General features: G+C 47.1%; 2 protein-coding genes across 2 annotated transcripts; both read right to left on the bottom strand.

Annotated features, from left to right (window-relative positions):
- Nucleotides 1-1792: 1792 nt before the first annotated feature.
- LOC118634614 (olfactory receptor 3A2-like) lies at nt 1793-2674 on the bottom strand. The gene has a single exon (XM_036269266.1). It carries the CDS (start codon nt 2672-2674, stop codon nt 1793-1795), a length of 882 nt encoding a protein of 293 aa, XP_036125159.1.
- Nucleotides 2675-18347: 15673 nt separating this feature from the next.
- LOC118634869 (phosphofurin acidic cluster sorting protein 2-like) lies at nt 18348-21297 on the bottom strand. Its single transcript, XM_036269695.1, is given in 4 exon segments — nt 18348-19087; nt 19090-19956; nt 20194-20325; nt 20328-21297. Coding segments are annotated over 4 exon segments (2709 nt in total).
- Between the last annotated feature and the right edge of the window lie 1888 nt (nt 21298-23185).

Genomic DNA, 23185 nt, shown 5'->3' with positions numbered 1-23185 from the left:
AAAAAATTAAAAAAAAAATTTCTCAGATGCCACAGGTTTTCTAGAAAATTAAACCTAAGAATTAAAATGCTAAAATAAAAAAAACATATTTATAAAAGTTAATAACAAGTGATAGGCACTGAAAAATCATCTAATCAAAAATGCAATAGCCCCCCTGGCCAGTTTGGCTCAGCGGTTGGACCACTGGGTTGGACCACTTGGACTGAAGGGTTACGGGTTTGATCCCTGACCCAGGTGGCCTCAAGCAATCACTGTGACTTTCTCCCATCAATGTTTTTCTCTCTCCCTTCCTCCATTCCACTCTCTCTAATAATCAATGATGAAATATTTTTGGTTGAAGATTAATATAAAATTTTGGCAGAGGACCTGTCCCAGAGTCAGTGCAGTTGTCATTAAGCAGGAACAGCTGGACAAAGGCAATCAGACAGGAGACAGTCTGAGGTGTGCAGGGACTGTCCCCATCGAGTGTCACTGTGGCCAAGCGGCAGCAAACCCTGCAGCTGAAGAGGACATGCCAGGGGTAGGCCACCCATGCCTTGCTGAAGAGCTTGGAATATGTTCTGTAGACAATGAGATACCACTGAATGTTTTCTATTTTTAATTTTTGTTGTTTTTAAACCAACGATGTGCATTATTGTAGAAATATTCAGTAAAAATAAGCCAAAATAATTACCTGTATTTAAATTTGATCTCTACTAAATAATGTATTTTTCAGAATGAATTGTATTGTTTTGGAAATTTTTTTTTACATAACATCTATGTTAGTCAATATTCAGCTATATTACTGCTTAATGCCTATGCAATATTTCAGTGTGCAATTTAGTAAATAATTAGAATTCACTGAACACTCTTCCCATAATTCAATATTCACTTGCTTACAGTTTTCCCCACTGTTTTTAACTGCGAGTAAACGTCTTCCTTCTCTTACCTGATTGTTTTCTTAGGTGAAACTGATGAAGTGGACTTGCTGAGCCAAATGTTGTTATTGTTGGGAGCATTGATACATTTCTCAAAAACAACCTCTCCAAATGCAGCCTGCACTCTCCCCAGGAGGGACAGAAGCTGTTACATTTGTATTGTTTGGTCTATTTGCCAGTTTGGATTCAGAAAGGAGAGGAAGCTCTCTGTGTACTAGGAACGCAAAGCAACCTTGTGCTTCTTTAGCCAATTGCGCTGGTTAACCTTCCATCAGAAAAGGGGTTGTTCTGTCTCTCTTTTAGGTCATCTCAGGAAGAGCCACCTGGACGTTACTTCCCAGTCTCCACAACACTCCGAGATGTGAGCAGACTTTTGTGAGCTGGCTCCCAGCTGATAAGAGGCTAACTGCTCTGTCTCTTTCTCCCACTCAGGCTGCTATAATTTAATTTAGTATGTATCAGTATGTGTTTTATATCATATATAATACTTATTTGTTTCATTTAGTTTGTCTTCCTTAATTAGAATGTGAGTTGCACGAGTGCAAAGACATTTGTCTATTTTGTTCACCAGTGCCTTAGAACAGTGTTTGGAATATAGAAGCAATTCAGTAAATATTTATTGTATGAATTAGTGAAATAATTATATAGGGTTTCTTTGCAAGAAAAACACACAACACAAACGGTTTCCAACATCAGTATCTATAATAATTTCTATATCTATAACAGTATCATAACAATTTTTCCAGTTTACTGCCTTCAAGGGAAATTTTCCTCAACCCAAAAACTAAAGGAGAGAATAGACCTTATAAACCTTCAGGTCAGCAAACCGCCTCCCCACAAGGACCTGCCACAGGGCACTCTGGACATCAGGGTTTCTAAGGCTGTAGATAAGTGGGTTCAGCATGGGGTGAATAACTGTTGAAAACCCCAACCTCTTCATCCTTGTCTGAAACCTCCTCTGAACCCAGACGCATGTAGTTGAAGACACCGGTCCCATAGAAGAGGCAGACCACAGTGAGATGGGAGCCGCATGTGGAGAAGGCCTTCTTCCTGCCCTTCGCTGAGCGGATGTGCAGCACTGCAGCAACCACATGGATGTAGGAGGTGATGATGAGAACCACAGGTGCACCCGCCATTAGGAAACCCATAGCAAAGAGCAGCAGCTCATCGAGTTGGGTGCTGGAGCAAGAGAGCTGGAGGAGCTGGGGGAGCTCACAGTAGAAGTGATTGATCACATTGGGACCACAGAAGTGGAGTGTAGTTAGGGCAATAGTGTGGGTCAGTGCATTGGTGAGGGAACAGGCCCAGGACACAGCCACCAATATCCTCTGAACCACCTGGCTCATGCGGGTGCTGTAGGTGAGGGGCCGGCAGATGGCCAGGAACCGGTCATAGGCCATGGCTGTCAACAGGAAGCAGTCCATCCCACCCAGAATGTAGAAGAAGAAGAGTTGGCAGAGGCAGGCATCGTAGGAAATTGTATGCTTGTGGGACAGCAGATGAGCCAACATTGCAGGGACAGTGATGGTGATACATCCAACATCCAGAACTGATAGGTTCCCCAGGAAGAAGTATATCAGGTGTGGTTTGGGCTCCACCTGGATGGCTGCCAGGATGCTGAGGTTGCCCCCGACTGTGACCAGGTAGGCGAACAGGAAGAGCACAAAGACAAGTGGCCACAGCTCTGGTGTCTCCACCAGGCCCAGCAGGACGAACTCAGTGATGGTTGTACCATTGGCTCCAGATTTTGGCTGCATTAGTTCCTGCAGGGAAACATCCAAGGGGATAATCACTTCTCTCAACATATTTATTCAAAAAGAAAAAAAATAGACTTCTTTCTATATGCCCAACCCTTTACTAAGTCCCCTCTGTCCAGGAAAGGACTTTCCCACTCCCAAGGACACACCACACTTGTTAACTCTCACTACATTTACCTCAATAGCATTTTTCATTCTCAGATATAAGAACAGGTAACATAACCACTCTGGACCTCTCTTCCTGTCTTAGCTGAAAGAATCTCTTTGTAGAGATCATCATGGACAAAACCTTTGGGAAAAATAAACAAGTAGAAAATCTATATCTGTTTAACATAGCAGATAAATCTGAAACTTTCTCTTCTCAAAACTCTTTTCTTCCCAAGACAAAACAAGATTAAAAATACAGATTCTACCTTCATAGAAACTAGTCAATATCCAAAAACTTTAATGTACAAACTAAATCAGAGGACTTCAAGAATAGTGGAGATCAGCCCTGGCCAGTTTGGCTCAGCGGTTAGAGCGTTGACCCACAGTCCGGAGGGACCTGAGTTCAGTTCCCGCTAAGGGCACGTACCTCAGTTGCAGTTTGTTGCCGGCCCTGCTTGGGTCCTGTGGGTGGCAACCACTCAATGTGTCCCTTTCACATCGATGTTTTTCTCTCTCTCTCTCTCTCTCTCTCCCCCTCCCACTCTATTTGAACAAAATATCAAAAAATGTCCTCGGGTGAGGATAAAAAAAAAAAAAGAATAGTGGAGATCAAGTAGGAGAGTGGCAGAAAGATAAAAATCCATGACTTTAGAAAAAGCTGGACAAGTAAAACTCTCCATAGGAAAAAGGTCTTCAGTAGGAAGTAAAACAAAAAGCCCTGTTTGCAATAGTGGAGGAGGATGGGTCGTATGGCACCATTACCTTCTGTGATCCTAAGTTGGATTCAAGAAGCAGGGGAAGGCCCTGGCCAGTTTGGCTCAGCGGTTAGAGCGTTGGCCTGCGGTCCGGAGAGACCCGGGTTCGGTTCCCGCTAAGGGCATGTACTTCGGTTGCAGTTTGTCCCCGGCCCTGGTTGGTCGTGCGGGTGGCAGCCACTCGATGTGTCCCTTCACATCGATGTTTCTCTCTCTCTCCCCCTTCCTCTCTCTCCCTCCCACTCTATCTGTACAAAAGATGGAAAAATATCCTCGGGTGAGGATAAAAAAAAAAAAAAAAAAGAAGAAGCAGGGGAAGGACATACAAATGGCCAAGAGATATAGGAAGAAATGCTCAACATCACTAAAATAACATGTTATAAGCTTTACAAAAATGACAAATCCAGTAATAGACTTAAGGTAATATAGGAATTTAGTGCATGAGGTAAGTGACATCATTAATGAATGAAAAATGGATTATTCAATAAATGCTATGAATAGGGGCAATAACATAGCTATCTGAGAAAAACAAGTTGTATACATATCTTATATATATTGCAAAAGTAATTTCTAAATAAACCAAATATTTAAATGCAAAAATTAAAATTATTGAAAAAAAAGGAAAAATTTAATAGTGTAAGGATGACTCAAAACATATTTATTTATTCATTCTAGATATTTTATTGATTTTTTGTTTGTTTGTTTTTTTGTTTTTTTATCCTCACCCGAGGATATTTTTCCATTTTTTTTGTACAGATAGAGTGGGAGGGAGAGAGAGGAAGGGAGAGAGAGTGAGAAACATCGACGTGAAGGGACACATCGAGTGGCCGCCACCCGCAAGACCAACCAGGGCCGGGGACAAACTGCAACCGAAGCACGCGCCCTTAGCGGGAACCGAACCTGTGTCTCTCCGGACCTCAGGCCGACGCTCTAACCGCTGAGCCAAACTGGCCAGTGCATTTTATTGATTTTTTTTTGAGAGAGTGGGAGGCGAGAGAGAGATACAAATGTTGATGTGAGAGAGGAACACCCATCAACTGCCTCCTGCATGCCCGCTGCCAAGGATCAAGCCCACAGAGGGCATGTGGCCTGACTGGGAATAGAATCAGCAACCTTTCAGTGCGTGGGGCAACACCCAAACAACTGAGCCACACTGGCCAGGGCATGATGATGCAAAAGATAGAGAAAATTTAAAAGTACCCAAACTGGACTAATCTATATATTTTTTAAATTCCAGCAAATTAGCTCAGCTGGAACTACATTTCCCCAATTCCAGTCTCTGCATGGCCACAAGGGGAATGTGCATGGTGGTAGTAAGTTAGGTTGAAAAGAAAAAAGGAAAAATGGGCAATATTTTTCAAAATTACAAATATGTTTTTCCTTTTACAGTACCTAGAAATTCCAGTGTTTATCCACCTGATATATGGACACATGTACAAAGTGACATCTGTGTGAGGCTATTTGTTGCAGCTCAGTTTGTAACAGCAAATGACTGAAAATAACCTAACTGTTTATTATTAGAAGATTGACTATTCTTTATGGAATATCCTTACAAAGGAATATTGTGCAGCTGTAGAACACAGCTCTCTCTGTGCTAATTTGAAAGATATCAAAGCCATATTATTGAATGTAAAATACACCTTGTAGAATGAATATAGGATGTTTTCCATGGGAAGGAGAAAAAAAATCCTAAATATGCACTATAATATAATATAATATAATATAATATAATATAATATAATATAATATAATATAATATAATATAATATACTTAATTACTATAATGTAATATAATAATAAAAACTTTATTTGTAAATATACACCCAAAAGAATACTCAACAAACTTTAGGTATTGGTTTTCCCTGAAAAAGAGGATTGCATGAGTGGGAGACAGAGTGATAAAATGAATGAATAAGAAGCCTGAAACACCAATCAGAAATAATATAGGTACCCCCATGTTTATAGCAGCACTGGCCGATGTGGCTCACTGGTTAGAGTGTTGGCCAAACACTGAAGAATCACGAATTAGATTCTTGCGGAGGGCACGTACCTTGGTTGTGGTTCGGTCCCTGGCCCTGGTTAGAGTTGTGTGGGAGGCAATCAACTGATGTCTCTCTCTCTCTCTCTCTCTCTCTCTCTCTCTCTCTCTCTCTCTCCCTCCCACTCTATCTGACATGAATGGAAAAGTATCCTCAGGTGAAAGACTTAAGTGTGACTCATGAATCCATAAAAGTCCTAGAAGAAAATGTAAGCAACAAAATTTCAGACATCATACACAGCAGAATTTTCACTGATACATCCCCTAAGGCAGCAGAAACAAAGGAGAAAATGAACACATGGGACTACATCCAACTACAAAGCTTCTGCACAGCAAAAGAAACAGCCACCCAAATGGAAAGGCAACACACTCCATGGGAGAGAATAATTGCCAATGATATATCAGATAAGGGGTTAATTTCCAAAATATATAGAGTGCTCATACAGTTCAACAAAAGGAAGACAAAGAACCCAATTAAAAAATGGGCAGAGGAACTAAATAGACACCTCTCCAAACAGGACATACAAATGTCTAAGAGACATATGAAGAAATGCTCTACATCACTAATCATCAGAGAGATTAAATTAAAACAACGATATATCACCTCACACCTGTCAAAATGGCCACCATCAACAAATCATCAAACAACAAATGTTGGCGAGGGTGTGGAGAAAAGGGGACTCTAGTACACTGCTGGTGGGAATGCAGACTGGTGCAGCCACTATGGAAAACAATATGGTGCTACCTCAAAAAATTAAATATTTAACTTCCATTTGACCCAGTGATCCCACTTCTAGGAATATAGACTAAGAAGCCTGAAACACCAATCAGAAATAATATAGGTACGCCAATGTTTATAGCAGCACTATTTATAATAGCTAAGATCTGGAAACAGCCCAAATGTCCATCAGTAGACGAATGGATGAACAAGCTGTGGCACATATACACAATGGAGTACTATGCAGCTGTAAGAAAGAAAGATCTGTTATCCTTTGAGACAACATGGAAGTGAAACAAGCCAAGCAGAAAAAGACAAATACCACATGATCTCACTTATTTGTGGAATGTAATGAACATAACAGTCTGAGGAATGGGGTAGTCTCAGAGATGTGGAAGTGGGGTACAGACTGACAATCTCCAGAAGAGGGTGTGTGGGGAGATAAACCACAGAACTTATATGTAGGTATGTATGAACAATGGACATGAACAACAAAGCTGGGGAGAGGGGGAAAGGTGGTCATTGGGAGAAAAAGAAGAAATATTTGTAACAAAAATAAATTAATTAAATTTAAAAAATTGTGGCACTTTTATTAGCACACGCAGCTACATGCAAGTCCCATACGCGAACATGCATTAGCTGAGACCAGTTGCCAAGAATACAAGGGGACATTGAATATACTTTTGGGTTCTAGGTGAGCGGCTGGAGCAAAGTGCTGTTGCACACCGAGACCCCACAGGACCCAACGAGAAGGCTCCTGCTGGGTGTACATCATGTATTGCCTCAATAATGCTGCACTAGAAACACCCCAAACTTAGTGGTTTAAGATAATTATTGTGTGCACAAGACTATGGATCTGCTACCTGGTGCTGCTGGGTTTCGTTGGGCAGTTTATTCGGTGTTGGCTGGATTCACTCTGGGGGTTGGCTGGCTGTTGGCTCGTCTAGAATGGTCTCAGCTGGGATTCCTGGCTCTGTTCTGTGTGTTTTATCTTCCACACGATTCCCTGGGCACGCTCTCATGGCAGTGGCAGGGGTCTGATACCCAGCTCGGAACTGACCCACTGTGACGTGGATGAGAATTCTGGAAGATTAGTAATCATTTTACCAATGAGAAAAGTGGGGTCAGACGAGCTTACTTGTTTGAGTTCACATATGTTAGAGTTTGTCCTGAATGGAGAACTTGTTCCTTTTCTGCCAACCCTGCTGTCTCCCAAGGTCCTTGCCATTATCTCATCTCTATCTATCTATCTATCTATCTATCTATCTATCTATCTATCTATCTATCCATCTATCCATCCATCTATCATCCATCCATCCATCCATCCATCCATCCATCTCTTTTCCCTCTATGATTTGAAAAGCTGTATTGTCTTATCTCTAGGTTTGCTCAGAGGTATAAGATTCTGTAAATGTTGATTCCTCTGCCCGTTTCAACCTAACGCATCTCATTGGCTCTCCCGACTGTGTTCATTCCCCTGCTCGTTATGTAGCCCCGCGGGTTCCCCTCTGACCTCCCTCTCAGGGCCAGTTCTGCCCTTCATTCTTCCCGTTACTCAGAATGGAAAACCTCACCGTGATATTTCACTACCGGTCCCTGCATCCAAGTATCACTTAGTCCTCCGTTCTTCTGTCAACAAGCAAAAGTCACACGAACATCACGAGTGACCTTCCTCTACCCTTACTCAAGAAGGAGGGGAATCTGGAGGTCTGGAGCAATGGGCAGGCCCCTGGGGGACTTACCTTTCTGTGAGCACTCTGGGTGGAGTTCCTGGGTGGGGCTGCTTACAGACAGGGGAGCGAGTGTCTGTGACCCAAGGTGGCCTGTCTCCGAAGGCTTATGAAGGGAGAGAGTCAGTTGGTCCTGACGTTTTCTCCACCTGGGATCTAACAAGCACCTAGAGGCCCTAAAAATCGCCCCTCCCCCTGTGATTGCACAGGAAGCCCAAGGCAGACAGACAACCTCATTCCTTAAGGGTTTCTTTCACCTGTCTGGTGTTTTGGACTCTGTTAAATAAACATTAGATCACGACATCACTCCAGGCTCCTAACGTCTCCCAGAAAGGAGGGAAGATATAGTCACCACGTTACAGATGATGAAGATAAGATCCAAAGGGCTTATAGGATTTGCCAAGGCCAGAGAAGGGGGTTCATGGTGGAGCTCAGGCTGAGCCCCAGAGGGGCTGATTCTGCTACTTTTTCTCTCGTTATTGTTTCACATTGGGTTTTTTAAGGTATATCTTTATTTTTTCTACTTGTCTTCAGATAGAGTGGGAGGGAGAGAGAGAGAAACATCAATGTGAGAAGGACACATCGACTGGTTGCCTGCTGCATGACCCCAACCAGGGCCAGGGACAAAATGCAACCGAGGTACGTGCCCTTGACTGGAATTGAACCCACGACTCATTGGTTCTCGTGCTGACACTCTAACCACTGAGCCAAACCAGCCAGGGCAAGGTATATCTTTTCAAAGTTGCACTAAATGAGTTACAGTGTTAATTGTCACATCCTCTTGATTACCTTGTCCAAGACTTTGTCTAATGCAAGGTCACCAAGATGTTTCTTCCAATTTTTATAGAGATAGTTTCAGGGAGGGGTTGGGGTGTGGAAAGGCACAGAGGAAAACAGGTTCTAACACTCGAGACCAAGGCTAAGTAACCATTTCAGGGCCAGAGGTCAGTTTCCGAATAAGAAAGTTCAGGGCTGTGTAGAAATGTGAGCAGAGAGAGACCAGAGAGGGCTTAAAGATCTAAACTTCAATGTTTTTATTAGTACAAGTTATCTTGACTTTTAACAGCTAGGAAAGAAACTTAGTCTTTTCACTGGGACAAATCACAGAGCTTCCAGTAATTGACAAATAAAGGCCATGGGACAGCTCGCTGGTTTCACTGCATCAGCAGAAGCTGACATTGTTTTTCTCTCACACTTGGAGAGTTCAGACCATGAGATGATCATCATTATTATTATTATTATTTATTTATTTATTTATTGGTTCAGATAGAGTGGGAGGGAGAGAGGAAGAGAGAGAGAGAGAAACATCGACATGAAAGGGACACATCGAGTGGCTGCCACCCGCACGACCAACCAGGGTCGGGGACAAACTGCAACCGAAGTACATGCCCTTAGCGGGAACCGAACCTGGGTCTCTCCGGACCGCAGGCCAATGCTCTAACCGCTGAGCCAAACCGGCCAGGGCAATCGGTTGCATCTTTTTTTTTTTTTTTATCCTCACCCGAGGACATTTTTCCATTTTTTTGTTCAGGTAGAGTGGGAGGGAGAGAGAGGAACAGAGAGAGAGAGAAACATCGATGTGAAAGGAACACATCGAGTGGCTGCCACCCGCACAACCAACCAGGGCCGGGGACAAACTGCAACCAAGGTACATGCCCTTAGCGGGAACCGAACCCGGGTCTCTCAGGGCCGCAGGCCAATGCTCTAACCGCTGAGCCAAACCGGCCAGGGCATCGGTTGCCTCTTGCATGCGCCCTGATGGGGCATTAAATCAGTAACCTAGGTGCGTGTGAGCCCTGAAGGGGAATCACACTCATGACCTTCTGGTGTACAGGATGGCGTGCCAACCAGCTGAGCACCCGGCCTGGGCTCCAGCTTATTTTTATTGGCTCACAGTTTCATGCTGAATGGCACAGTCCAAGACGCTAAGAGGGACAGGGAAAAAAATTCATGACGTCTAATTTTAACTGTTAGGTGATCAAGTAATGATATACAAATGAACAGACATCAGAGGAAGAGCAAGGCTGGTGAGAAGATGAGCTTAGTCATGAATGATATGTTTGTAACACATGTGGAGATGTGCTTTAGACTGCTGCCTTTGTACATATAAAGTTTGAACATGAGGAGTCATCAGGGCAGATAAAATCACTCAAATGAGTAAGATAATTCAGAATGCCTTATCAGCCAAATTTTCCAAACTGTTGAAATCAATTCAATTAGATAAATTTTTATGACAATGAACACATATGTTTTGCCCTTCAGTTCAGAGGAGATATTTCTAAACTGACGAATAAAATAGAACCAGAGGCAAGGAAACATGGAACAGACTGATGAGTCTCATGGAGAAGGGGAGGTTGGGCGGGAATAGATTAACCAAAGAACTTCTATTGGTATTTTCCTGTGATTGGTCTTCTCGTCTACCTGACCACTCCGACATTCCCTGGAATCTGAGCGTAGCTCTCACCTCCGGATGTGGGACTTCAGCAATCGAATATTCCTTTGGAGCCATGTTTGAGAAATTAAATGGGAATCAGTTGCAGTGAAAACCTTTGGAGGAGCTCAAAGAAATGATGTTTATTGGGAACCACTAGTTCTCACGTGGTTTCTCCAACGTTGTGGAGACAAATGCCTGTGTATCAACAAACAAACAATTGTCACAAAATCAGGATTCTCATTCTTCCTTTGCAGTGGCCACTGTTCTCCAGTATCAATGGTTATTTCCTGTTGCTCTAGAATCTGTGTTTAAGATATTTAATTATTTGATGGACATTTAATACTTTGCATCTGAAATTCTGATTGGGTAGCTGGACCCCTGATTGTTCTTTCTGAATCACAACCAATAAAAAGAACTGAGTTTTGACTATTGACCTTGACTCCGTTTGTGTCTTCAAATGGTAACCAAATCTCCATCTCCATGGACAGTCGGGCGGGTGATGGCTTTGGTGTCCATGTATCAGCCTGGTAATGATGTAGTTTAGGCTGAGACAAGGAAGGGTCCCAGTTTTAATCTTACATCCTCACCCTTAACTTTCACCCCTAACGTTGAGGCTATGACCAGCCCCTAATAACTGGCTCCCAAAGGGGCTGCATGAGTCCTGTTCTGAGTCACATTGCCCCTTTTATTTGAAGTATTTCCCTCCTCTGTCTCCCTGTCTTATCACAGAGACACGCAGACATCTTCTCTGTGTCTTCATCCTCACAGTTACAGAGCCTTCTCCAAATACGCCCTCTGAAAATCAAGTACTGGTGGCAGGTAAACTCTCTCCCCACCCCGGTCAGAGTCGGGGAGACTGTCTGTGGATTCTCTGCAGGGCAAGGGGGCACCCATTTGAGAAATGAGTGCCAAGCAGTGTGCTCACCTCTGGAAAGAAAGCAGAATCACTCTCTCATGGGGTTTGCATTTCACATCAGGGAGAGGGCCAATGTACCAATACATGCACAGGATCAATTCAATATTTGTAGGTGCTGGCTAATCTGCACTGGAAAGTCACAGGAGGCTCCAACCACGTGACAAGGAGTCTGCAGACCAGAGGCAGCAGCCACACAAACACCTCCCTGCAGCCCAGTGGAAACAGTCAGGGAGATCATTAAATGACAAAATAATACCAAGGGCCCAGCTACGTCCCCACTGTGAATACTTACTAAGTGTTAGTCTCCGTTTCTACTTGTCACAGGGAGGTGGCCATCAGAGCCAGCCACAGCCCTGGCTGACAGCGTTCATCTGCTACCTGACCGTGGAGATGAGGTCTCCCAGCCCGAGGGGACTCTCTGCAGGTGGAGCTGTGCTGCTGGCCCCCTGTGGACGGCAGTGGCTGAGCCACATCTGAGGAGCAGCCTCCTGAGTCAGGGTGTCTCTTCTCCAGTCCCTAGAGGAGGGTCCTGTCCTTGGGCTTCTGTGCAGGAGACTGACAGACATGTCTCCTCCCTGTGGCTGGGCCTCCCAAGGACAGAACTGCCCGGCCAGCCCCGCCCAGCTCCTGCCCTTCCCTCCCCTGGGCCACTTGCAGCTCCTGCTGTGGCACATGCCCCAGGGCCAGGCCACCAGGCTGTGGTTTCAGCCTGATCTTTCCCATCAGCTGCCTGTGGCCCCATTGAGATGTTGGGGCAGAGGCAGGACAGCTGATCCCAGGGAAGGATCCATACTGCCCTGGCCACCAAGGCAGGTGACTGCATCACAGGGAGTCTCCCATGTCCTGCCCTCCGCTGGCCAGTGTGATGAGGGTGCCCAGGGACAAGTCCTGTCCTCATGTGGGCCTCCATTTCCACCTCTGGTACCAAAGCAGAGACTTGCTCCTTTACCTCTCCCCAGAATATCTCCCAGCAAGTGTACTGAGGTGATGCCATGGAGAGAGGCGGTGTGAAGATGTCACCACTGGCCCACGTGAGGACTGTGGGAAAGACTGTGGAGAACAGTCTCAGCTCCCTGTCATTGTGATGAGTGGTACCCTGGAAATTTCCAGAAGGGGCCGGGCTGAAGTTGGGCACCCTGTTTCCCTCCTTTTCACTGCACAATGGAGGAGAAACCCCAGCATCCGGCCCGGGACCCATCACACAGTGGAAGGTTCCCACCATCGTGCCAGGCACAGCTCCATGTACCTGGGCATTCCATGTGACGGAGGACGAAGGCCAGAGGGGTGAAACCATTGCCCCAGGAACACAGAGCTGCAGGGACTCTGGGTACTGCTGGCGAGAAGGTACTAAGGACACATACAACCTGGGCTCCAGGTGTCCTATGGCCGTGTATAGACTCCAAGGAAAACTACACACAGATCCATAGGGGAGACTCATCAGACCAATGTTGACCTTCAATTTCTCATTTGTATCATAAAAGTTGTTTGTTTGTTTGCATTTGTCCCACGAGCCTGAAGCCTTCTTGCTCAGCTTTAGTATGAGAGTGTCCTCTCTCCGACCCCAGGGTTGAGAAGGAGGCCAAGAACCAGTCACCTCCTTGGGGAGAAAACTCAGTGGGGAGAAAACAAGAGCAAATGGAGAAGATGACAACTGGGAGAGATGACTCAATTGGTCCCTGTTGCCCTCATCCAAGACAGCCTCAGGGCTAGAACACAGAACAGAGGGGTGGGGGTTTCACCCTCTACTCTAGAAAAATAAATACACAGGTGCTTCCCACTCCCAGCATGTGTCTGGTACCCTCTGGGTGGCCAGCCCATCTTGGGACAGAGAGCCACCCTGTAGTTGGTGAGCCTGACCAGCCTACCAGTGTTCTATGGAGACAGCCGGGAGGAGGTGGGATGCAGCAGAAGCTGGTGGTCCCCTAGGTGTCACCTCTTCCCAATCTCAAGCACAGCCCTGGCGTTGAGGGAAGAAGCACCTTCCCCTCAGGGAGTGTGAGGATGTCACTGTGAAGGTGCCAGCACCTTGCTGTCGGAACTCAGTTTGGAAGGCTGAGGGGTACTAAGCATACATAGGCATTACTTTGGATTATATGCATCATCCAAAGGAATGGGTTGCCTACATTAGTAAAATTCAGAGACACAATGTAGAATTCTGATCACCAGGCTCTAGCAGGAGCAGGGGAATGAGTTATTGTTCAATGGATATAGTTTCAGTTTATAAGATGAGCTTTAGAGACGATGGTGGCAATGGTTGCATAACCATATGAATGCACTTAATGCCAAGAACCTTACAGGTTAAAATAGTTAAGATGGTCCATTTTAATTGTGTTTACCACAATTAAAGAAATGGAGAGAAAACGAGCAAATGCAGAAGGGCTAACCCCAGGCAGAGTGGCCGGCGTGTCTCAGGACCTGCGGTGGTGCAGAAATGAGGGAATACAAACGTTCTGGTACTTACCTCTCAGCAGACTTCGATTTCCATCTTAGCTGTTGGAGGTCATGTCCAGAGTCAGCCACGGACCTGTAGAATGGTTGACGTTACAGAGTATGTCCCTTGTTACAAGTGCATTTACATTCTGGCCATGTGGACTGCCCAGCACCCAAATGATTGGTTCCCCATCTTTATCAGCTCATGTCAGGAAAAGCTGAAGACCTGCCATAGTGAGATGTGGGCTTTACATCTCTTCCCAGGTGCCCGTTGGTTGGCCCAAGACCTAACCCAGATCCTGCTCAGACTCCAGACCGATGAGCTATCACCATCAGGGCTGAGACTTCATCTGGATGCCCGGCCACCACAGTTGCCTGTAGTGAGCTAGTTTGAAGTGTCAGTAGCTTCAGGGACACTAAGGCACACAGGGCCAGAACCTGACTTTTTTCAAACTATAGAGTGTGGCACCTGCTTTTCTAAGTGTGACTTTCAGAAGTTGGATTTGGAGGGTGAATCAGTGCAGTGTAAAGAAAGCAACTTTTCTTGAAGGGAGAAGGTCAGGCCAGATTTGCATGTGTCTTTTTTTTCTTTTTAATATCTGAAGCTGAGGATGTTTTTCCATTTATTTTCATATAGAGTGTGAGGGAACGAGAGGAAATTCCATGTGACAGACACACACTGATGAGCTGCCTCTTGCATGACCAGAACAGGGCTGGGGACTGAGCCACAACAGAGGTACATGCCCTTGACCAGAATCAAACCCAAGACTCTGGTCCATGGGTATTAACCGCTGAGCCAAACTGGCCAGGACATGTTTTTTTAAACAACCCTAAGCCATGCCAATATTCTGTGAAAAGGTGGGTGAAAGCACGTGTTCCCAGATTGGGTTGGAGAAAAGAGAGCAATAAAATAAAGTCTGGCTTGCAACTGTTGTAACTCAGGAGATCGACCACACTCAGACTCCATTTTTCAGTTTTTGGGAATGTTTTATTACCTGCGCAGGGACTGCAGCCAACCTACACAGAGGAGAACTGCAGCCCCGAGCTCAGGGGGAGGGTTGCTTATATAGGGCAGGGCTCATTCAAGAGGTTAGCAGAGCAAGCAAGCTGCTTGTACAGAAGCGGAGGCAGTTAGCGATAAGCAGGAGGGAACGGAGGGGGGAGGGAGCTGAGGCGAAAGGGAACTGGGTGAACTGGGTCAGCATACATCTGTCCTGCTATTCATTCCATTATCCAAGTTTTAAAAACTAACAAATTCGAGACAGATATCAGCAGTCAGTCAGGTGCAATACACACATGTTGAACAGTTACAGTCTTATGGGGTAAAGGGAGCTTCAGTTTCTCCCTATCAGTTTCTTTACAGAGCATGCAGGACACTCTGGCCTTGGGGCCGTTTGTGTCCTCCCTTTTCTTGAAGGATGTTGCTTTTCAAATTCCCAGTGAAGGTCAAACTCTAGTTAATTTTTATGGGGCTAAAGCCCTCTATAACATTCCCCATTGTTCATCTTGCTGTCTCTGAGGTTGTTAATTAGGGCAGCTTAAAGACAAGTTGGATTCTAAGGACAGTGAGCTACAACACAACCTTGGTTTCCTCAGCAGTGAATCTCGGCTGGGTGCTGTTTGTCCGCAGGGTCAGTGCTGAGGGTGATTTGATGCAAACCCATCCGTGGACTTCGTAGTTTTCACGAAACACCAAAAATGTGCAAGGAGCTCTCCAGCGCTGGAAACTCATATTTGATGTGCGGTGTCACTGTGATGGCTCCAAGCTCAGTGACATAGGAGGGTGGTGGAGCCACACCAGTTTTCTGAACATGAGGCCCAGCCCCACCCCCATTATTGCCCTTAGCTGCCTTTACTATGACTTCCCCTTTCTTGCTCTAACACACCCAGCCCTTTGCTGCTCAGGCCTGAGACTGGTTGTCCACACTGAATGGTGAGTGGGATGTACCAGGCCTCACAGGGTGTGTGTGTTTGTCTCCTCATCACAGGTGGGACTGTCCCCCAGCCCTTTAAAGGGGGTTTTCCGAGCTGTGTCTATGTGGCTGTTCCTCTGAGTCTGTGTAACAGAGACAGTTAGTGTCTGTCTGACCTGAGAAAGCTGCCAGCCTCTCACCATGTCTCTGAAGGTTGAGCAGTTTCCTGATGCAAATCCTGGAGCTGCCTCTGGTCCTGACAGTTTATTTTTTTGTTTGTGAAACCTGAGTCTGGGTGTTTTGAATCCCAACAGTCTTTAGCATCATGTGAAGTTATTTTTTGGGGTATGTAGTATATTGGCTATTTCCTCAAGATAAACCCAGTTCCCAGCCATAGTATATTTTCCTAACACCTCCGACCGAGAAAATGATGGGAAGGAAGGAAGAACTGGCTGCTCAATTTATTGTCCCTCCCAGCTTTGCCCTAAATCCCCACTTGCTGAGAAAGGGTTTATGCACTTACATTGGACTAATCAAAGCAGCATCTGGCTGTTCATTTTGTTGTTTCTGTTGTTGTTAATCCACACCCAAAGATTGTTTTTTCCATTGATTTTTAGAGAGAGAGAAGGGGAGGGTGGAAGAGAGGGGGAAACATTGATGTGAGAGAAACACATCAATTGATTGTCTCCCACACCCGCCCTGGGGCAGAGATTGACCCACCATCTTGCACGACCCAACCAGGGCCGGGAATGGAATTGCAACCGAGGTACATGCCCTTAACCCGAATCAAACCTTTGACTCTTTGGTCCATGAGCCGACACTCCAATGCTCAGCCAAACCTGTCAGGGCTATTTAAATTCTTTAATTGAATTTCTTCATCTCTATATTGAGCATAATAATTGTATCTACTTCATAGGTTTGTTGAGAGAATTAAATGAACATGTATAGACCACAGTAGAGCTCAATAGACGTGAGCTCCCTCCTGTACTCTATTCCCTCCTCTCCTGAAAGACCAACACTGTCAGCATTTCAGATGTGCCCATCAGTCTTCATCCCAGGAGAAGGAGAAACCTATTCTTACAGGTCCTCAGACATTCAATTGCAGTAGCATTACCTTGAGTACTTTCAAATGCAAATTCCCACATCCCAGATCCCAACCCACTGAATCATGTTTACAGAGGATGCTGGGAACCTGCATTTTATCATGTGCCCCAGACAATTCAGATGCAGGTAATTCACCGGCCACAGAACCATCGCCTTATGTGTTCTTCACAAAACATGCCCATCAGCTGTGTTTCTCTTTCCTATGAACATGAACCCTGGCGTGAATTTCCTCTCCTCTTTACCAGGAAGAGTGGTCCCCTCTGTCTTTTTTTTATTATTTTACTAACCCAAGGACATTTTTCGATATTTTGTTTAGATAGAGTGCGAGGGAGAGAGAGAGAGAGAAACATCGACATAAAAGGGACACATCGAGTGGTTGCTACCCACACGACCCAACCAGGGTCGGGGACAAACTGCAACGGAGGTACGTGCCCCGAGTGGGTACCGACCCCGGGTTGCTTTGTACCACAGGCCGATGCTCTAACCACTGAGACAAATTCGCCTGGGCTCCTCTGTGCATTTTTCCCCCTACTAGATTGTGAACTCATTAGGCGTTAGGTATTATCCCCATTCACAGTGCAAAGGAAATGGCCCAAACATAGAAGATGCTTAGTTGCTTGTTGAATATATAAATGACCAAAAATTTAACCACTCCGCACCTCGCCAAAAGCCCTATATGCTATAAATTTAGTTGCACAAAAACCCCCCGGAGGTAAACCCATAGAGACAGACAGAGATCAGGGACTGTCGGGCTGAGCAGCGGGGAGGAGGAATGACTGATACCAGGTCCTGATGTGTGTGGATGATGATGCTCTGGAACTAGAGAGTGGTTGTGATGTGACTGATAGTCGCTAAATGTTGTGAATGCGCTTAGTGCTGCTGGAACGTACACTTGGAAGGATCATACAGTTTCCTTTGATTTTATTTAAATTAAATTAATTTTTATAGCATTTCATTACATTTTACTTAAAATATATTTTATTTTAACTTATAATAATATAAGAAAAATAGGGTCTAATTTTTTTTTCCCTGTTTGAGGCTGGAGTTTCCTGGGAACCACAAGGTGGTTCTGGGGCCTCTTGGCCAGTTGGCAGCTGGGCCCTGGGCGGGGTTGAGTGGCCTCCGTGTTCTGCTCAGAACGCGCCCAGCGGGAGGCTGGCTCTTGGCCTCTGGCCGCTCAGCTCTGAGACTGGGCACACACCAAGGCTGGCCCTCGGGGGAGGTGACTCCTGGCATCCAGGAAGGACAGGGGTCAAAGGCAAGAACTCCTCTCACTGGGGTATCGGGATCCTGAGGACAAAACACACCGTCCAGGAGTCTCCTGCCCAACACTGCCTGCCTGACCTCCCACCCGTGGAAGTGTTCTCGTTAATAACAGAGCAGTTGGGGGCTCCCAGTGGGGGTCACCCCATTAGTTTCCAGGTTGTGAGCACATTTGCACTTATGATGGTTTCTCTTTGTGTTTCTAGAGTCTGTCTCTACAGTAAACTAAATTGTTAACAGAAGAGCAGCTGGGCCCTCCTGGGCTCGGCCACGGCAGGGCGAGAAGGTGGACTTGGGGTTTCAGAAGAGGCAGACGGGGAAGTGCTGGACGTGGGAGGACCCCTGGGCGTCCAGCTGGAGGGACTGCACGTCCTTCCACTCCACGCCATCAATACGGACGCGCTGCACGTTCTGCTGGTGCTGGGCCGTGCAGACCAGGTGGCTGATGCCCTCGATGCAGTGGCTTTGGGCCTCCACATCCGCCTCCTCAGTGTCCTTGTCCTTGGTGATGACACTCATGGACAAGCTGGGCGTGGCTCTGGCCTCACCCCTGCTGGGCAGCCTACTGACCAGGAGAGACTGGAAGGTGCCCTTGAACATGTTAGTGGCAGTAGGCAGGTCTCTGTCCTCCGCATCTCTTTCCTTGTCTGTGGGCCGAGCTGCCGTCCAATAATCCACCTGCAGCTCCATCGGCTCGGTGCAGACGCCCTGGCTGGGGGAGGAAATCCCACTCACGGACGGGGAGGAGGATGGGCTGTGAGAGGCCTCCTTGGCGGCTGGAGATGTGGACGGCAGGGTGGACGAAAGCACACTGGAGCACGAGGGGGCCGCATCACCTGAGTCTCCTGAGGTGGCCGAGGACGGTTCCACTGTTTCCACCTTCACCAGCCCCAGGAAGGGAATGACCCTCTGTGAGGACTGCTCATCGGGGCTCTTTGGCTTGTAGGTGAGCTTGGCCTCCGCATGGGCAGCTGGTGGACACAGCTGGCCCCCACGAGGTACCATGTGACTGTGAACACAGTGTCCTGCTTGTCCAGCTCGGTGCTCTGGGCCTCCAGCTTGGTGAACAGGTCCCGCCAGGCCCGGTCCGGGAAGAAGTTGTTGTCGTGGTAATCCACGGAGCACAGGTACCAGGGCACGGGGTGGGACCCCAGTGGGAGGACCTGGAAGCACATGTAGGCCTGCAGCTCGGGCATCTTGGAGGACAGCTGCTCCACGCAGAGCCGCAGCACGGCGCTCAGGTAGTGCTGTGCCCCCACCACCGCGATCTTCATGGGTATTCGAGGCCGGGCATGGTGTTGGCTGTATCTCTCCATCTGCGACACGGTGGTGCTGAAGGCCGCCTGGAGGTCAGCCTCGGAGCAGGTGCCCACCACAGGCAGATTTTGCTGCTGCAGGACATCCCACAGGAACTGCCCCTGCCAGTCGGAGGTGTTGATGACGATGACATGGTCAGGCAGCTGGTCGTAGGGGTAGAGAATGGCCCTTAGCTGCTCATGAACACTTTCCCTGGGGACCTGCAGCTGGCTCTGTGGGTCTGGGCAGGTCTCGTTTTTCAGGCTGTTGGACAGCTCCTCCTGCGGCCCCGCCTGCTGCTCCCCCATGAGGGACATGCTCTGGCCTCTGTGGTTGGGCTGCTTCCACTCGGGCTTCCTGGAGGTACTGATGAGAGACTCTGGCTTTCTGAGAAGCCTGCTGGCCAGCAGCGTCTTTGTGAACTCGTCCTCCATGGAGGTCTCGGCCTCCGGGCTGTCCTCCGGCTGTGCAGGCTGCTCCTCAGGGGAGGGCGTGCTGTGGGCAACTGAGTCGGCAAAACTGTCATCCAGCTGCTGGCCTCCCGGGGCCCACACCTCTGGAGCGTTGGTGGGACTAAGAGACTCCATGTATCTCTGGGCACTGTGGATGCTGTCGGTCTCCATCCCCAAAGTGGACTGTGACAGGTATTCTATATATGGCTCGAGCTTGGTCTCAGGGGTGCTCGAGATGTTGTCATCACTCCACAAGTCAGGGCCACTAGGGGTGGGCGTGCTGTGAGCAACTGGCTGTGAGATGCTGTCGCTCGGCTGCTGGCCTCCCGAGGACCACATCTTTGCTGGCACACTGGCTGGACTCGGAGGCTCCTTCAGGCTCCAGGCACTTTGGAAGCTCCCGGACTCTGTGTGCAGGCTGGTTTGTGACAGGCTTTCTATGTATTTCTGGAGCTGGGACTTGGGGTGCTCAAGATGCCATCATCATCCTCCGTTTCGGGGCCACTATCGCTGGAATACTCCAGGGTGATGTTGATCAGGTTCAGGTCTTCCTCCATCCTGGGGCCATGCTCCCCAGTGTCCTGCTCAGAATCCAGGACCTCCTGTGACACTGTGAGACTGGGCAGCAGCCCCACATCATTTGGCCAGAAGCTTTGATGTTTCATCATAGATGTAGTCCCTACTGCTGACTGCCACTGCTTGTTGGTTTTCCCCAAGTCCATGTCATCCTTTTCCAGGTCTTCCCCATGTGAGGTGTTTTTCCTGTCCTCCTGCCCAGAGTGGAAGCTCTCATTCCCCTCCTCGTACATATCTGTGGCCTTGGAGATGGGGTCAGCCTGCATGGCACAGTCCTCATGCTCGATGGGCTGGCTGGTCAGGGAGATGATCCAGATCTCAGCCACCTTGGGGTTGGCATCCTTGAGGCTGCTGCAGAGGCTCAACACCTGGCCTCCCTCGAGGGGTTGCTGCATCACCTCGGCCATGTTGATGGTACCTGTGGCCAGTGTTTTGTAGGCATCCATTTTGCAGTTCAAGAGGGTCCGCATCTTTGAGCGCTTTCTGCGCTGCAATATGATCTCCAGCTTGTTGCCTTCTCCTTTTAGGATGTGGGGATATCGCAGGGAGAAGGTCAATGTCAGGTCATTCTCCTCGTGTCCACTAGGCGGCAGCATGATATTCTGGGACCTGAGGAGGTGCTTGGATCCCTGCATCCTGATGGCTATAACTGCCCATTGCAGCTCATGCCCAAGGTCCCCGCAGACCACCAGCTTCTTCACAGTGAGGCTGCACAACCTGGGCACGCAGGTGGGGCAGGAGACGTCCACCTCCCAGTCAGGGAACTGACCCACAGGCACCGTCCTGTCGAGTGCTGCTGGTGCACCGGCCTGGCTTCCGGTTCTGGACGAAGATGCAGACGCCTGCACCATGTTGGTTTTCCTTCTATTCAGGGTGAATGATCTCTCTCCCTGGGGTGGGACAGAGGAGGGACATGCTGTCAGAGGCAGCTCATGAAGTGCCAGGTGGGATGGTCACTGCAGCTAAGACTGAACCCACAAGCAATTAGTGATGATGGCAAGAGGTGGGACACAGGTGACGACAGGAGAGAAAAGGTTCTTAGTGAAATAGACCCAGAGACATCGAAGTGGGGTATAGACTGAAAAAACTCAGAAGAGGGAGTTGGGGGAGGGAAAAGATAAACCACAGAACTTACATGCATATATGGCTAAACAATGGACGTAGACACCCATGCTGGGGATGAAGTGTGTGGGGGAATCAATTTGAAAATGAAGAAACAAAACAAAAGGTTTATGGCAGGAAATGTAGAATTGAAGTGAGGACAGAGGAAACACTTCAGTATCTCAGGTCACTATTTTGGCAGAGGGTGGACAGCACCCCCTGTATTAAACTATCACCCTGGGGTGTCTGACTAAACACCCCATTCTATGATGAGAACGCAGAGTTTTTCCTGGGGTGGAGGGTCAGGATATTAGGACTGTGGGATGTTCAGAGCAGCACCACTGAAATGGTAACAGGAGGGAATCACGTCCGGTCTAGTTGCAGTGAAGACGTGGATCGTCATGGTAACCAGTCCTCCTCCTGCTGTGTTTTGCAGCCCGTGGGCCCCCAGCTCCTTACCTGTAGTGCCCAGGATGCAATTCTCAGGGCGTCCAATGGCAAAGCAACAGACTTGGTACCATTGATCCCCCAGCTCCTTACCTGTAGGGGCCAGGATGACATGGTCCTTGGGGCAGCCAACGGCAAAGCAACATACTTGGTACCATGAGCCCCATGTCCTTTGAGGAAAAACATCACTACTAATCATGATGGTGTGTTAGACTGGGACAAGTTGTGCAGGAATTACCAGGCAAACATGGACACCTGGGGATGGGCATTAAAGAGGCAATATCTGCGGACAAACAAGGTCACTACATAATTCTAAAGGAATCGATCCAACAAGAAGCTAGAACTCGGGTAAACACATATGGACCCAGTATAGGAGCACTGAAATGTATTTTTAAAAACTCTTGGAGGACATTAAGAAAGAAATTGACAGCAACATAGTCACAGTAGGAGACTTTAACACCACACTGACTTCACTGAATAGATCTTCCAGACAAAAAATTAACAAGGAAACAGTGACCCTAAGTGGCACACTAGATCAAATAAACTTAACAGACTTTTCACCCATAATTGTAGAGGCCACATCCTTCTCACATGTACATGGGAAAGTCTCAAAGAGGGACCCCATGTTAGGACACAAACTGAGTCTCTGCAAAATACAAGAGGGTTGAAATCATATCAAATGTCTGATCACAATGGCATGAAATCAGAAGTCAACTAAATAAAAACACACAAAAGCCTTCAAACACATGGAGGCTAAAATGCATGTTATTAAACAATGAATGGGTTACCAATGAGATCAAGGAAGAAATTAAAAATTCCTGGAAAAAATAAAAATGAGCACAGAGCAACACCAAGTCTCTGTGACAAATCAAAACCATTCTGAGAGGGCAAATCATAGCACCACAGGCCAAACTCAGGAAACAAGAATAGTAGCTAATGAACTGTCTAACCCTACAAGTAAATAATTAGAAAGAGAACAGAAGAAAAGCTCAGAGTAAGTAGAAGAAAAGAAATGATAAAGATCCCAGTGCAAATAAATGACAGAGACTATCAAAAAAAATTATATAGAGATAAAAGATCAATAAAAAGAACCCTGGTTCTTGACAGAGATAAGGAAAGCGGTGATCCTCTAGTGAGACTCTTCAAAAACCAGAGAGGACCCATAAATAAAATCAGAAATAAGAACAGGTG

The sequence above is a fragment of the Molossus molossus genome, unplaced genomic scaffold, assembly GCF_014108415.1.
Source record: "Molossus molossus isolate mMolMol1 unplaced genomic scaffold, mMolMol1.p scaffold_m16_p_19, whole genome shotgun sequence".
Classification (NCBI taxonomy): Eukaryota; Metazoa; Chordata; class Mammalia; order Chiroptera; family Molossidae; genus Molossus; species Molossus molossus.
Note: the sequence above shows the minus strand (reverse complement) of the source record. Positions and strands in the feature narration are given on the sequence as shown.

Excerpts from the sequence above, each read along its gene's own strand:
- LOC118634614 (XM_036269266.1), bottom strand. The coding sequence starts at position 2,674 with ATGCAGCCAAAATCTGGAGCCAATGGTACAACCATCACTGAGTTCGTC.